This window comes from Podarcis bocagei, assembly GCF_964188305.1.
Source record: "Podarcis bocagei genome assembly, chromosome: 14".
Lineage (NCBI taxonomy): Eukaryota > Metazoa > Chordata > Lepidosauria > Squamata > Lacertidae > Podarcis > Podarcis bocagei.
Window position 1 is genome coordinate 10661696 of NC_138139.1, and position 16735 is coordinate 10678430.

Sequence of the window (16735 nt, forward strand, 5' to 3'; positions counted from 1 at the left end):
CCCAGTCCACCATCCCTCAGACCATGTGGTGGACCAGACTATATTTCGGATACCCAACAAAGGGACTAATAAATTAAAGAAAAATCCTGCCCTACTTTAGTACTAAACAGCTGCCCTCTGCATGTTTTTCCATGCTTCCAGCTCTGTCCAAAAGACTTGGTTCTATTCTAGAATGGCAGCCATTTAAAAGATGTGAGCACACAATTATTATATTGTTTTCAACTAAGCAGGGCTGGCCCCAATACATTTTGGCACCTGAGGCAGACCCCCAAATGATGTCGCCCTCCCTACCAGGGAAGAAGGAGTGAGGGAAGATCTACATCAGGAACAGAGGGGCAAGAAATATCTATATCGGGGTCTGTTGCCCTGGTGAATCCTGACACCTGAGGCAGTCACCTCACCTTGCTTCATGGATGGGCCGGCCCTGAATAAATATCTGCAAAGAGTAAGGTTACCGTAACTTCCTTCACAGAGCTTCAGTATGCTGATGACAACATAGTGTGTGCATGCTCAGAGGATGACCTCCAAACCATCCTAAATATCTTCGCAGAAGCTTACGGGAAGCTTGGCCTATCGCTCAACATCCAAAAAACAAAAGTGCTGCACCAACAAGTACAAAACAAAATTTCTGCAGCACCACAAATCCAACTCAATGGTGTAATATTGGAAAATGTTGATCACTTCTCCTACCTGGGCCGTTATCTTTCCACAAGGGCCAACACGGATGCCGAAATCCAGCATCGTCTGAGCTCTGTGTGTGCGGCTTTCTCCCGATTGAAGTGCAGTGTTTGAGGACCGGGACATTCGCAGGGAAACCAAAATGCTTGTTTACAAAGCTATTGTACTACCAACCTTAGTGTATGCTTGGGAAACATGGACCACTTATAAATGCCATCTCCAACTCCTTGAAATATTCCATCAATGGTGTCTGAAAAATTTGACATATCACTTGGGAAGACAGGCGAACTAATACCAGTATACTGGAAGAAGCAAAGATCACCAGTGCTGAAGCAATGATTCTTCAACATCAACTTTGCTGGACTGGTCATGTTGTGCGGATGCCTGATTATTGTCTCCCAAAGCAACTACTCTATTCTGAACTTATAAAAATGGAAAGCGTAATGCTGGTGGTCAACAAAAGAGGTTTAAAGACTGTCTCAAGGCAAATCTTTAAAAAATGTAGCATAAACACTGAAAACTGGGAAACACTGGCCTGCGAGCGCTCCAATTGGAGAACAGCCTTTACCAAAGGTGTTATGGGCTTTGAAGATGCTTGAACTCAGGATGAACGGGAGAATTGTGCTCAGAGGAAGGCATGTTTGGCAAACCCTCACCGAGATCAACTCCCACCTGGAAACCAATGTCTCCACTGTGGAAGGACGTGTGGATCCAGAATTGGCCTCCACAGTCACTTAGAGACTCACTGTTAAAACCGTGTTCATGGAAGACAATCTTACTCGGCTACAGGTGATTGCCAAAGAAGCAGCAGGGTTGGGATCTGCTGCTCCTGTGGATCCTGCCCCCTGAGATGGTTGCCTCACCTTGCCCCATGGGGGGGGCTGGCCCTGCAACTAAGTCCTATTCAAAGTAGACCGACTGAAATGAATGGACCTAAGTTAGTTGCTGATGCTTCCTGATCTTAATTTTGTGTTGAGTACTGCAAGCTAACCTTTTCAAATTGCATTTGTTATTTAACCTAATTAGGGAGACTATGAGACATATTACAAACTGCAAGGAAAGTGGTTAGTGCCAGGACACTCGGCAACAAATGCCCTTTCTACAAAACAAAGCTTTAAGAGGTAGTAAGGTCACAAGAGGGAGGCTCTTATGGTACAGAAAAAGAATGTAATCCTTATTCCAGTGGGATATAAGAGTAATAATTTGGTAGGATGTGCCAGACCAGTTTACCTTTAAGGCAGTACAATTTGAAGGCATATACTCTGTCATATATTCGTCCAAAAACACCTTGAAGGTATTGACCCAGACCTCGATAGGCGATTCACGCCAGTCTCTCTGTTCAAGCCTCATTGTTTTCTCTAGAATCTGTTCAAACAGGACATATAGGTCGTTGTACTGGACCAGGGGTGTTGCAAGGGGGGGCGGTCCATCCCAGGTGTCATGCCTGGAGGGGTGTGTGTGACAAAATCTCCTCGGGTGGATCGGCGTGGCAGCGCTCGCACCCCCGATGGGCGGTTTTTCACGTTCGGCATGATAGTCGTGAAAATCCGCCCACTGATTGCACAAATACACCCGGCGATCAGCTTGGCACCCCCTGGCAGGTGGCATTCGCAACCCCCCCCCCAGCGGGCAGTTTTATGCGATCAGCGATTGAATTTTCACGATTGGTGGGTGGCGCTGGCACCCCAGTGGGCAGTGTTTGCACCCCTGGCTGGTCAGCCGGGGGGGGGGCGAGCACTGCCCGTCGGGCGTGCCAGCGCCGTCCACCGATCGCAAAAATCTGACCGCCGATTGCGCAAATACACCGGGCGGCCGGGCATATTTGGTGATCAGTGGTTGGATTTTCACGATGGCGATCATGCCGAATGCGCAAATCCGCCCACTGGGGGTGCGAGCGCTGCTACGCCGCAGGGGGCGAGTCGCAGGGCCCCCCTCTGGCATGCACGGGTAGCGCCCCTTTCAGATAAGTCTCTCCTGCTGTCAGGTGAGGCACGCGTGGGTCACCCGGAGAAGGCGGTGAGCGGGGCTGAGCTGAGGAGCGAAGGGGGAAGCGGAGAGCTGCGAGGGAGGAAAAAAGAGATTTAACTCGGAACTGTGGTGAGGTTCTTCTTCTTCAAGCCTCTGTTCCCCTTTCTTCACTTAGAAAAATATCTTAGCGTCAAAGTGCACTGAAGCACTTGCATGGTATTAAGCACAGAACAGCATTTATGCACAGTGGATATAATCTGTACAGTTAATATGTATTAATTAAACTACTGCCTTGTCTTATATACAGCAACTAAAGGAGACTGTGCAACTTGCCACAATAAAGTTTTTGCCATTAACTTGTATTAATTTTATTCCCACTTCTCCCATTGGTGAGAAATATGTGGCTAGCACTTCCAGTTTACAGTGCAACGCTGTACATGTCTGCTCGGAGGCAAGTGTGCATGGTTCCCATTCTTCCAAAGGTGCTGGAGGCTATAAGAATAGATTTGGCAGTCAATTAACTTTTGCTTTAGCTGAGAGCAGCTTCAGACATTGCAAGTAAGAGTGTTAATGACTTGCAATCTTTCCCTTCTTTCTTTACTGGTGTGGAATGTCTGAAATAGTCACTCATACAGTTTCTCCTCAGAGGAGAGATGAGCGGAATGGCTTTTTGAAATTTGTCCACGCATACAGGAAATAAAATGCAGATATGAAGGGAGAAGAAAATTAGAAGCAATTAACTCAGGATCTCCCCCTTTCTTTTGGCTAAACATTTTATACCTTCCATCTGCAGCTGCAGTCTTCTGTGCAGCTGCCAGTTTTCCAATCTCTCCTTGGGACATTGTTTTGTGAAGCGTTGTTTGGCCTGCATCTGAAGAGAAGTACCATAATAGCTGCAAAAATTTCAGGCGCAATAAATACTTCAGAACCAGCAGGGTCACTGGATGTTGCAAGGATATACAATCATCTTACAACAGTGGACTCAGGGGCGGAGGAAGGGGTGTGTGGTGGGTGTGGATCACCCCGGGTGTCACCACTGAGGGGGGTGACAAAATGATGGGTGGCACTCACCACGGGGCCTGCAGCGCGCCCTAGCCACGCGTCTTTCCTGGGAGAGATGCGGTGGCTTGGGTGTGCACAGGCCCTGCGCTGCCCAAGCGGTCTGCCCGCTGCCTCAACCCCAGCTGTAGGGCGTGAGTGGGAGGAGGCAGGCCGACTCCGGAGGCCCCACGGTGCACCCCGCCTCTGTGGGCAGCTCGGCCCACCCCTAGGCGCACTGCCCCAGGCTCCCAAGTGGCTTCCTCCACCACTGGATGGACTTAATAGTGAACTCAGGCCAGGTGAGACCTGCAGGCAGAAGTTCACTCAGCAACAAGACACAGCTAGCCTGTCTGTCCTCCTAGAGTTGCTATATGCACTGCCTTGTCCCATGAACTTAACTTGGTTTAATAAGATGATACAGGAACAAGACTTGTTACTGTATGTATTATGTAAAATTTATAGGTACTAAAATATATAAGGATATTCATGGGGTAAATATTTAATGCATAATTAAACATATATGTATTATGTCTTATACAGTATATAGGATAATATATATATAATTTATCGTGGTGTAAATGAGTTAATGTAATATATACATAGTAGTATTTAGATCGTCACTCCATACTAGTGCATGAGGAAAAAGCCCCTCTAGTCGGCTGTGGGGAGACAGAAGATAGCTTAATTAAAATGCTAGTTTTGGGGGCTGGCGATGAGGGGTTGCGGCCTTCTCTTTTGATGTCCTAGGAGGGTGTGTCTCATTTCTGGCTTACAAGGCCAGTTCTTTAGGTTAATTTAAGCTACTAAGGCTAGTTACCTTTTGAGGAGTTTATTTTCTATTGCAGCAGTTATGAGAAGAAGAATTATAAAGTAAAGGGCTAATTGGTCAATAATAATAAATGGGTGTTCTACAGGTTGGCCCCCAATTCATGTTAAAATGATAATATCCGAGACTAAAAGTCAAAATTGTATTTGGGATAGTGGATGATAGGAGAAGGTGCGTTGTTTTGATAGGTGTATTATTGGTATAATAAGTATGATGAGGATAGAGAATAGAAGAGCTAGGTCACCACCTAGTTTATTAGGAATTGAACGAAGAATAGCTTAGGCAAAGAGAAATCACTCTGGTTTAATGTGTGCCGGGCTAACTAAGGGTTTGCAGGGGAGAAGTTTTCTGGGTCTCCTAATAGATTTGGTGAGAAAGGTGTCAAGTGGAGAAGGCATAATAATATAATTAAAGCACCTAATAGATCTTTGTAAGAGTAGTAGGGGTGGAATGGAATTTTATCTATGTTAGAGTTGAGGCCTGTTGGATTATTTGAGCCTGTTTCGTGAAGAAAAAGTAGGTGGATTATGGAGGTACCTATAATGAGAAAGAAAAGTACAGTAGCACACTAGGGAAGGGGATCCCTGATCTCTCTTCCCATATGACAAGATTTCCTTAACACCCCCCACCCACCCACCCAGTGCGCTCTTCTGCCCCTAGTGATTAAAATGTGCCCTTGCAGTCTGAAGTGGCATAGTCCCAGAACCACATACGGTAATTTACATGGCCTTGTTAAGACTTCCCTGGAAAACTTCTGCTTCTAACTTAGGTTTCATGCTCTCAATATTCCCCTCACAGTCTCCCAAAGACACAAAAGCCTTTGTCTAGATGGGTGATTATGATCATCACCATGTACGGAAAAAAATCTGCCACTATCACTTTATTTTCCATTGTTTTCTTCTTTAATAAGCTAGAAGTTATTTGTTCATAAAGTTGTTTTTGTACAGCCATATAGTATCATATTTACAAAATATTACACAAATTGCACTTTGAATATGACGGCCTTGTTCCAGGAAAGAGAAACAAAAATAACATTAATTTAAAAAACTAAAGAAACCTCCAGACATGAAATTACAATGTGCCAGCTGACTGCGTAACTGCAAGCCAGCTGGTTCAGTGAGCAAAATAAAGCATTTTCCTTTATAGAATTCTTCTTTAAACATGTAAGATTTATAGAGTATGACACAGGACAATATATCCTTTTACAATACATAAGTCTTTTAAAATTTACACTCAGTATACTTATAAATTACTTTTAAAAAATCCATTAAAAATAACTATATGCAGCCAACGTCCTTTCTAGTGGTGAGTACATTCACTTAATACCATGAGTGGGGAAACAAAATCCAAGACCCTGTACTTACAGATTGCACAGGGTCAGGGAGTGCAGGTGGGGAGAGTAGACTGCTATCTTGGAAGACAGGTATCAGGCAAAAATATGGATGTGGAAATGAATGGAAATACTTTTTTTCTTCCTGTTGCCAGGATCAAAAACAAAACAAACAGTGCAACAACCAAAACTCTGGCTTGGACCCATCTGAATTATGTAATTGTGCCTCCTCCTCCCCCAACAAGGCCAGTGCTGAAAGGAAGGCTTTGCACTGGAAGAGATGGGAATTAGTACCCTGGAGTGTATGCAGAGCCTAGCACTTCCCAGCAGAGCAACTAGTCAAAATGAGGGCCAGAAGACAAGTTTCCAAAGGATCTTTGTGCACTTGCTGAGTGTGGCTCAAACAGAAACAAGCATCTAATGTGTGTGGGGGAAATGCAATGACTATCATGCAGTTCGGGACCAATAGCAGGATTTGGGGGGGGGGGAGAGGAGTGCAGCTTATTAGTCTGCAACATACTAGCATTTAGGGAGGTGGGTGCAGAGAGTAGGGTAACCCTTTCTGGCTGTGGGTGTCCTACATTCCTTTATTCCTTTTCCTCTCTTTCTTAAAGGGTAATTTGAAGCAGGAAGAGCATAGCTGAGGATTCCTGTGTCAGAGGCCAGACAAAGTCTGACTAACAGGGCAAGTGCAAAAGAGTAAAGTGGCAGTAGATATCGAGTGGGATGAAGTTTGTCCAGCTGGTTTGTGCCACAAGACCCACACAAATGGAGCTGCAGTTTTCAATTCCCGCCCTTTTTTGTAATTGGAGGCCCCGGCTTGAATTTAGAAGGGGTTGCTCGCAGGTTTGGTTTTAAACCACCAACTCATCACTGATTCTTAGCCAGTCAGACCACTCAGACTGGAAATGAAGCGTAGGACCTGCATACAATCACTAACAAAAGCTGGAAACTAAAGGTTATCAAATTTCCTGCTCTCATGCATACAATCACAGTACACTGCCCCTGTTGGTAGTTTTTTATATTAAAAGATTTTTTTTAAATTACACCTATATTTGCATGGGTGGTACAAAGCAGCTGGGCAAACCTTATCCATCTGAATATTTTCTGCTATCCTCAGTGATGCTCTGAAAAAATGGGACTCCCCAAAGGTCCACTTTAAAAGATACATACATTACTGCTAAAGTCAAGAACTGGAGCAAATTTTCCCACACACATTCACAGCTATTTCATCACAAAGACAAACTCCTGAAAGCTCCAAATGCAAGGTACTGGTGGGAATTACCTCATGACATAAGGATGCAAAAAACGACTACCTTCTGTTGTTTCACACTGTCAAGACCTCAGATCTAATTCTAGCTTCCCCCACCCACCCATTTACCTTCCTGGCATAAATGTCCCACATTAAAGGGGGGGGGGAAAGTTAAGTCCCACATTGTGAGGGGAAAGTTAAAAAACAAAACATATTTACATTGAACTTCAGTAACCATAATACTATCAAAGAGCTTCAAGTAGTCTCTGATTTTGTTTTGACTTTGCTTAATACTGATGTTCAGCAAAAAAGTGATGTTAAATCACATTTTAAACAGACTGATTGTGACAGCAGCCCTCCTTACTGCTCCACCCATCTCCATTTTGCTTGAGTAAAGTGATTGTGGGAGTGACTTTTTTCCTGCCCGTCAGTCTGTTTGTGGAGCTTTTTGCTCATCTAGCAGCAGAGCGTGTCCAGGGCATAGCCAGAAAAACAAAGGGTTCTATCTCCTAATATTTATGCTGCCTCTCCTGTGCCCTGAAAACAGAACACCTGTTGTGGTTATGGCTACTGAACATTCGGCACAAATATTTGGCATTGACCTACCTGGAACCAAACTGGCATTTGTTATTCTGACCTTTTTTTTTAAGTCAGAAAGCTCTCTTTTCCACAACAGGTATGCACCTGACGGTTGTCTGAGAAGTGCTTGGGTGGTAATGAACATTTTTAAATATCTGACAACACAATGAAGCACATAAGAAATGGCTTCAAACAAGAGCTTGGTCTCCTTTATGCTGCGGGTCCGTCTAAGAGGGCCCATGCTTATGAATCCCAGTGCAAAAACCCAACCCCTGAATTTGGCTGCTTTGATAGCTGGGATCAAGAATAGGTCCCTGAGCTCCAATTGTCTTCTGGTGTTCTTGTCTGCTTGCACATTCCCTTGCCCATCACAGACAGAACTGGGGACTGACAGAATATGCAGATACAGCTCGCCGGCCCTTCTTTCCTTCAGGTTTACTGAGGGAACACACTGAGTCCCAACACACTGAGTTCCAGAACGCCGGTGGCAGCAGACGGTGTCGAAGAAGCAGCAAGATGTCACGGATGAGATGTTGCAATTTTGCTGCGATCAGCTGGTGCGGCTCATACCATAAATTCATTGTTTCCGAGTAGCACCAGCTGCTGGGCATTGTTGTAATTGGCAGCATCAGGCTGTCTCTTCTGGCCTGGCCCGGCAGTTGCCTCTGGGAGCTCTTTGGCTTTTGGTGGGGAGTTCTTCACATTCTTCAGCTTCTGCTTGCCCTTCTCGGGATTGAAAGTCCCTCTAGTGGTGAACTGAGGCTTGTCATCCAAACCTCTGAGGTGCCCTGGCGCTTGTTCGAGAGCTGAGGCATCCCCAGAGGGAGCTGCCCGGTAGAAAGGCGATTTGGAGTATATCTGGAATCGCTTCCTAGTTACATGAGGTAAGCAGGAGGAGGAAGAGGAAGGGGAGGGTGACAGAGATGGAGCAGACACAGAGGAGTCTACCGACTCCACAGATTCCTGCTGCTTCTTCAGATGCCTTCGAGGCCTGGTAGTGATGGTGTCTGCCTTGATGGGTCTGGCGAAGCCAAGTGCTAAATTTCTATCTGGCAGAAAAGAGATACAAGAGAAGTGTCAGAAGTGTTGGCATTATCCCAAAATGCACATATCTTATTGAGTTGTATGGAAAACAGAATACAAACAGGGAAAACCACTAATGGGAACGCACATCCAAAACAAAAAGACAGCTGCACATGTTGGTAGGATTCCCAACTTGTTTGTAAAACTATCTTGGGAATTTCTTTCCTTATATTCCTTAATAAATACTACTTGGAACAAACTGCTACATAACGGAACTGTAACTAAACCTGCCTTTTTTGTGGTAAGCTCATATTCCCTGCTTCCAAACCCAACTGTTCCCAGGGTCTGGTGCATGAAAAACATTGTGCTCCCTACTCATTGATTTCTCCAACTGGTGATCCCTTCTGTTCTTCCCTTAGAAGAACTTATTTGCTCCATCAAGTACCATGACAATCAGCTGACTGGAGAGGGGAGCATTCTTGCCTCTCATGGACCATGGCGAAGGGCACCCAGTCTATCAATAGTTCTCTTGCTTGCATTCGGTTCTCTTCTGCTATTTAACCCAATGGGACAAATCACCTCTGGGAGAGCTGCACAGAGCAGGTTGTGTGCAAACTACAGAGGTATTTGGAAAGGCTGGAGTTGGTTATTCTCCATTGTATTACTTTGGGAAGACCTTTAGGATCATCACCATTATTAGAATGCAGAATTGACTAGGGGGTATTTCTTTCTCCGATACAGTCAACTTTTGCAGAAGCTGGCTACCCATACTTTTGTCTGCAGCCATGAGGTCTAGAACTTTAACACAAAAGCTGCAACACTCAGGTTTCTGAGGGATTCTTGAATTCATCACATGGGAGGCAATGAATGCCATTTTCTCCAAGCAACATCAAAACTGATTTATATTGGACTTCCGGCGAGGCATCATGGCAGAAGCCACAGCAGCAAGCAGCTCCTGAAGCCAACCAGAATCAATTGGGTTACCTGGCTGGCGCCAGACCGCTGGGACTGCTGCTGCCGCCGCCAGAACCGACAAGGAACCGGGTGAGCCCAGCGCAGCAGCTAAGGGAGCTGCCGACCCCTCCCCCCAGGCTGAGCCGAGAAAGAAAGCCAGGACACTCAGCCACGTGGCCGACTGCCCAGGGACGACCTGAGACCTAAGCCCTGAGACCTAAGCCGGCAAAGAGGAGAGAGGAGAGAGGGGGGAAAACAACCAAAAAACAAACACGGAGCCCCGACCTTGCTGCTGCTGCTATCTGCAAGGCTGCTGTTGCTGAGAAGGGAAAGGAGGAGAGGTAGGAAAGAACCCCGGGAGGGCAAGGGAAGCCGTGAAAAAACAGGTGGCTGAGCCTGACACGAGCCTCCCTTCCCCCAACCTCAGCTAGGAAGCAAAAGGAAGGCTGCGCAAACCCCTGTCCTGCTTTTTTCAATTTTCAATTATTATTATTCCTTTTTTTAACTTGCTTTTTGTGTGAGTGTTTTTTACCTCCCCCGTTTTTCTTCTATTTTTTTTTAAAAAACAACATATTACCAACCAACTTTTTTATATTATATTACTCTCATTAACTCTATCCCCTACTTTTTTTAAAATACACAAAACTCCCCCCTTTTTATATGCATTTTTAACCCCCTTTTAAAAAAACAACCCCCCATTTTTTCCCCTTCCCCCCTTCCCTAAATCTTCAGCCCTTTCGCTAAATTATTACCACCATTTTAAAAATACATCCCTATATTACCCAAAAACACATTTTCCATCCCCCCAAAAGGGAGGGGACTTTTTGCTGTTGCTGTTGTCCTCTTTCCTTCCCTCCCAATATTTTTTACTTTATTTTTACCAGACAAGCTGCCCCTCACTAACATATTTTCCCTATTTTCCCTATTTTCTGTATTTCATTTTATTTTCACCCCAGTCTCTACCCTCATTTCTATTTTTTGAAAAAAGGGGGAAACACTTTGTTTTTAATTACTATTTTTTATCATCATTATTACTTTTTTTAAAAAAATCATTTTTATTATTATTACTACTATTACTCCTCTTTTCCTCTTACTCCCCCTTTAGTTTCTTAGTTTGTCTGTTTTTGAGGAGGGAGCCTTACCTTCCCCCCATTGTCCTGCAACTACAATATTACCACCCCCTCTGAAAATAAAAATAAAATAAAAATACTCCCCCCCCCATATCAGTGCTACTGCCACTGGTGCCCTTCCCCCCTCCCTTTTTCTTTTCCTTTCTTCTCCTTTCCTCCCCCCTCCCCTTCTCTGTCTCCCCTTCCCCCCTCCTTTTTAAAAGAACACATACACATTATTATATTAAATTTGCCCCTCTCAAAAGGGCTCTCTATACATTTTCATTTCTACAATACTTTTACCTCTGGCATTTGATATACAAATACTACTGCCAGGCATCACACCTTCAACATCTTCAGATCTCCCCCCCCCCCTTTCCCTCTTTGATTTAGTCTGCTTCTCTAGTCTGTCTCACCCTCCTAACCCTAAAATCTACATACACATACCTCCCCCCACACACTTTCATTAGCAATCCCCCCCAGGGGTCTTACCTCATACTATAACTAGAACCACCACTGCAACCAAACATTTTCATCTTTCCTTGTCTCTTCCTCCCCTTCTCTCTCTCTCTCTCTCTCTCTCTCTCTCTCTCTTTCCTTCTTTCCTTCCTTCCTTCTCTCCTTCCCTCCTTTTCTCTCTCCCCTCCTTGACTTCCATCCCTCCCCTCCCCTGCTTCTCCCCCTTTCCTCCCCTCCTTTTTCACCTTCAACCTCTATACTGCTTTGCTGGGTTCTGTTCCTTGACGCCCTTAAATTCCTAATTCTTTACTACGAACCCCTAACCCCTCCCTCCATCCTCGACTGGACCCCAATACCCCTTTCAGATTCAGGTGCACCCACGAATAACCCCCCCCCAACATACACTCTCCCTCTGACCCCACCCCACCAGTCTCTCATACCCCTGCCTACCACCCCCTTTATGTGAACCGCCTGTCTGTTGGCTTACTCATCTGTCTGCTTGGCTGCCCCCCCCCCCACCCCGGGAACACTGCTGAGGCGACTGAGGGAACCCCAGAGAAGCCCTTAAAGCACAGCCCAGACGGGACACTAATGACTGCCTAATCCAGACGCTCTATAAAAGCCACCAGTCAACAACGCCTGTTCAGCTCAACAGATCAGCAACACCCAGGAATCACCACAACCCCTAACCACAACACACCCTGCTCCAAGAGGATGCCAAACAAATTTGAAACACCAACAAGACTGCGATGACACCAACCAGGGAGACGGCAAACAGCACCAAGAACACAACACCCCCCCAGCAACAAAACAAGAACTGAAGGAAGTGAAAATGAGACTAACAGAACTACTCAAAGCATTCAGTGACATGACCTCCAAAGTGGAAACTCTAGAAAAGAAGAACCAAATACAAGAAAGAATAATAGAGAAGTACCGAGAGGAAAACACATGTGTCAGTAATAAAGTGGCTAAACTGGAAAGCCACCTGGAAATAAGAGATATGGAAAACACAGCCATGAAAATCAAACTGGCAGACTTAGAAGACCGTAGTAGACGCTGCAACATCTGCTTCCTCAACTTTCCTGAAAAAGTGGAGGAGAAAAGCCCAGCAGACCTAATTGTACACTGGCTGAAAAATACAATCCCAAACCTGACACTCGAGGTAGGCGACCTGGAGAGGGCTCACAGAGCCCTAAAACCTATGCCGAAACCCAACTCCCCCCCACGAGACATCATTGTATGCTTCACACGCTACAAAAAGAAAGAAGAGGTATGGAACAACCTCAGAAACTCAACAACAAGCCTTCGATATGGAGACAACCCCATATTGGCCTTACAGGATTTATCTCAGGACACCCTAAATCGGAGGAAAAACCTACACCCATGCACCCAGCGCCTCCAACAAGCAGGGATCAAGTACCGATGGGGCTTCCCCTTCCGCCTTATAGTAACAACCAACGCAACACAACACAACACACGGCTACCAACATACCTGAAGCCCTGCAACTACTGAAGAACCTCGAACTCGACCCTCCACTGGAATGGCAACCGACAGACCCACCAAGTGACAGTCACGACCACCACGATGAAACAACACCAAACAATTGGACAACAGTAAAGAGGAAAAAGAAGCAACAGAAGCAACACAACAATGCAAACCAGCACATCCAACCACCACCACGCACAGAAGCATCCTGCCGAACATACAGCACAAGGCAACAGACCAGGATCAACCAAACCAACACATCACAGATGGATGACCCTACAACAACCACAGCTGAATGAAGCACCCAGAAGACATCTCGAACTGAAGGACTGGTGATTTCCCCCTTCCTTCCCCCTCCCCCTAGGCCATAAATATAGCCAGCACCATCAGCAGCACCCCCCCCCCAGCCCTGCATCTCCACAGAGATCCCCACCCCAACGCCAGTCCAGATGACTTCAAAATATATTCCCCACCACCCAACAACCCACAAACAGGCTAAAATCTGACACAATCAGCACAATGGTGGCACCAGAGCGTACCAACACCCACATCCTCACCCCAACATATTGCTAATAACATGTTGCTAATAACACTGGCAACACTGCTTATGAACCCTATACCCAACATTGGCGTCACAAAGACGCTTAACACTGTCTCACTGACCACCCCCTATCGCAAACGACAGGGAGGATGGCCTGCCCCTGAACTAGGCCATCCACGCCAGCTGAGACTCAGGACCAACCGGCTAAACACCAGATGTCCCAAAATACCCCTAACAAACACCTATATGACTACATATAGGATATTCTCTATAACCTACCGTATTTTTCGCCCCATAAGACGCACTTTTTCCCCTCCAAAAATGAAGGGGAAATGTGCCTGCGTCTTATGGGGCAAATGCAGGCTTTCGCTGAAGCCTGGAGAGCGAGGGGGGTCGGTGCGCACCGACCCCTCTCGCTCTCCAGGCTTCAGGAAGCTCTGCGCAACCCTCGGGAGACCGGCTCCGAGGGTTGCGCAGAGCTGCCTGCGGTCCTGGGACCAGCGCAGCTCTGCCCGGCCACCGGGAGCCGGGGGAGAAGCTCCGCCCCGCTCCCGGTGGCCGCGCAGAGCTGCCTGCGGTCCTGGGACCAGCGCAGCTCTGCCCGGCCACCGGGAGCCGGGGGAGAAGCTCCGCCCCGCTACCGGTGGCCACGCAGAGCTGCCTGCCGTCCTGGGACTGCAGGCAGGTCTACGCCGCCATCCCAAGCGGGGCGCTAAGTCCTGCCCCGCTCTGGATGGCGGCACAGAGCTGCCTGCCATCCCGGGACTGCAGGCAGGTCTACGCCCCATCCCGAGCGGGGCGCTAAGTCCCGCCCTGCTCGGGATGGCGGCACAGAGCTGCCTGCCGTCCCGGGACTGCAGGCAGGTCTACGCCGCCATCCCGAGCGGGGCGCTAAGTCCCCCACTCTTTAACCCAAACCTGGTCCTAAATCCCACTAATCTCCCACCCACCACACGCTAGGTCAGCGCAACCCCATTGCTTTGTTAAACAACACAAAGTGAGAGACACAGGACAACCTGGACGGGTTGGCAAGGAATCACCCTACATAACAGATAAGCAAGATGGCTAGCCTAAAAGCAATTACACTAAATGTGAGGGGGCTGGGAAACCCCATGAAAAGAAAACGCATCACCTCATACATAAAAACCATGAAACCACACATCACCTTCCTACAAGAAATACACAACCCACCCAAAGGGAGCAAACTGCTGAGCGACCCTCACTTCAGTCAACAGTGGGTCACGCGAGGCTTAGGGAAAGCTCGCGGCGTAGGCATAATACTCAGCAGAGACCTGAACTTCACTGCCACAACAGTCCTAAAGGACAAAAAAAGGCAGGTTCATTTTTGCTAAAGGGACACTAGATGGCAAAATCAAACTGACAATCGGCTCCATATATGCCCCAAACTCGAATCAACTAGAATTCTTTCAGAAGACACTAAACAAATTCCTCTCCTTCTCTGAAGGGGAAGCAATCCTAGGAGGGGACCTCAATCTAAATATGAAAGGTATATCCACGAAAGACATCCACCCTACAATCCCATGGGCAACCTTCCTCCGAAGGAAACCCCCAACAACTGGGAACTCTTACAGGTTATTAAAAATACTAAAAAACAGGGGTCTCTACAACATTTGGGGTGAGCAAAACCCGGGAGACACCAGCCATACATTCCAATCCGGACGCCATGGTGCAGTGTCCAGACTGGACAGCATTCTGCTCACACAGGGTCTGATCCCCTCAGTGGAATCAACGAACATAGGTAACATTAAAATTACAGATAACGCAGTGGAAGTCACCATGAATTTCACTCTCTCAGACAAAATAGCCATGATCAAAATGATCACCCTCCCAAAACTAACCTACCTATTCCAAACCCTCCCAATCTGGATCCCCTCAACCCAACTCCGCAGTTGGCAGAGAAAACTACCGTAATTTTCGCTCCATAACACGCAGTTTTTTCCTCCAAGAAAGTAAGGGGAAATGTCTGTGCGTGTTATGGAGCGAATGCCTACGGATGGCGGGGGAATCTGCTGCAGTCGTGAGCAGTCCGTGGCTCGCTTTGAAACAGCAAAGCGGGTGTAAGCAGCTCCTGTCAGCGAGCGAAGCCGGGGAGGAGGGAGAGAAGCAGAGCGGGAGAGGAGAGGAGCCACTTACACGAGTGTAAGTGGCTCCTGTCCAGTTGGCGGCTTTAAAACAATCCCATGCTCTCGGGACTTCCGGGTTGACGCGATCTGGAAATGGCAGATTCCCTCCGAGCTGCGGAGGGAATCGGCTCTACCGAGGACGGGTCTTTGCCGCGCCGGCGACGCGGGGACCCTTAAAAACCGCAGGCGCGGATGCCTGCGGACTGAAGACTCGGCGGGTGCCTTAAGCGCCCCCCCCTGATCCACGAAGAGCCTTTTTAAAGGCTGCGGAGAGGATACGGGGGTGGCGTGGCACTGAGAGTCGATCGCTACCTCGGTGGAGCGAAGCCGCGAGCCATGACCAGAGAGCGCTGACTTCCTTCCTTGAAAATTTGGACTGAAAGAATCACCCGTGAGTAAGACGGATTGGGACTTTAAAAAATTTACCCTGAATTGGAGACGACCGGGGGGTGTGCTAAAAGGAAGTCCGCACCCCCCCCCCCTTGCAGACGATCTACGCAACGACATAAGAGCTAAGCTGGAGAGCCTACCCTTGGTGGGGTGAGTTAAAAAGGACATTAACTTTCAAGATTTGGCTAAAGGAAATTTTGGGCTGGAGAGTGGAGTTTTGGAAACCTTCTTTTTGTTTTAAACAACCCCCCCTCCCGGGCTCGGGAAAGTCCTGCCTTTGTGCCTGTGTAAGAGCTGCGGAGTTTGACAGCTGTCAAAGCTGTCAAACGGGCGGTTTAAAGTGGAAAAATCGCTATCTAAGATCCCTCTGGACTAAGACGAGTTATAATTGAGCCAAAATTGTTGGAAACAAAGTAATAATAATTTGTTAAAGGACTGTTGGAGAAAAGACTAATAAGTAACCAGATTCCCTCTAGGGGGAATTCTGTGAAACTACAATGGATACAATGGCTGTGGAAGGAAAGTTACTAGTGGAAATCGAAAGGATGTTTCAATTGGTGGGAACCTTACAAGAGCAGAGCTTGGCCATGAATAAACAACTTGTGACTATGACCTTGGGAACAGGCAACTCTGCTCTCTGTATTGAGGACCTGAATGAGAAAGAATCCACAGCTGAATGGGAAACAATATCTACAGAGGTGGAAGAGACTAAACAACAAGAAAAAGAAGAAGTAACCTTGGGAAGTAACAACCAAAAGCTGACATCTGTGGAACACAAGCAAGGAGACGCTGGGAACTTATCTACCACAAGTCTGCGAAAGACACAGAAGAAGAAGGAGGAGGTCCCGGGACAATATGGAATACAGGAACTTAAAATAAAGAAATATGACTGGGGCCTCAGTTTGGACTTTGATTCTGAAGATACAGGCTTTGTGGAAATTTTTCAGCAGTTACT

The 16735-nt window shown here is 46.9% G+C and overlaps 1 protein-coding gene across 9 annotated transcripts in view; it reads right to left on the bottom strand.

The window, feature by feature from the left end:
• LOC308573235 (unconventional myosin-IXa-like) overlaps positions 1-16735 on the bottom strand; it is a 192305-nt gene that overhangs the window by 26540 nt on the left and 149030 nt on the right. For 7 of the 9 annotated variants that reach the window (XM_081169961.1, XM_081169962.1, XM_081169963.1 and 4 more), the window contains one exon: positions 5393-8723. The exons of 1 other annotated variant lie outside the window; for it this stretch is intronic. In XM_081169961.1, the coding sequence (XP_081026087.1) occupies positions 8239-8723 (485 nt within the window). In that variant the 3' untranslated portion in view covers positions 5393-8238. Of the gene's footprint in view, positions 1-5392; positions 8724-16735 lie in introns of those variants that run through there. One more of the 9 variants, XM_081169964.1, reaches the window with a different exon arrangement.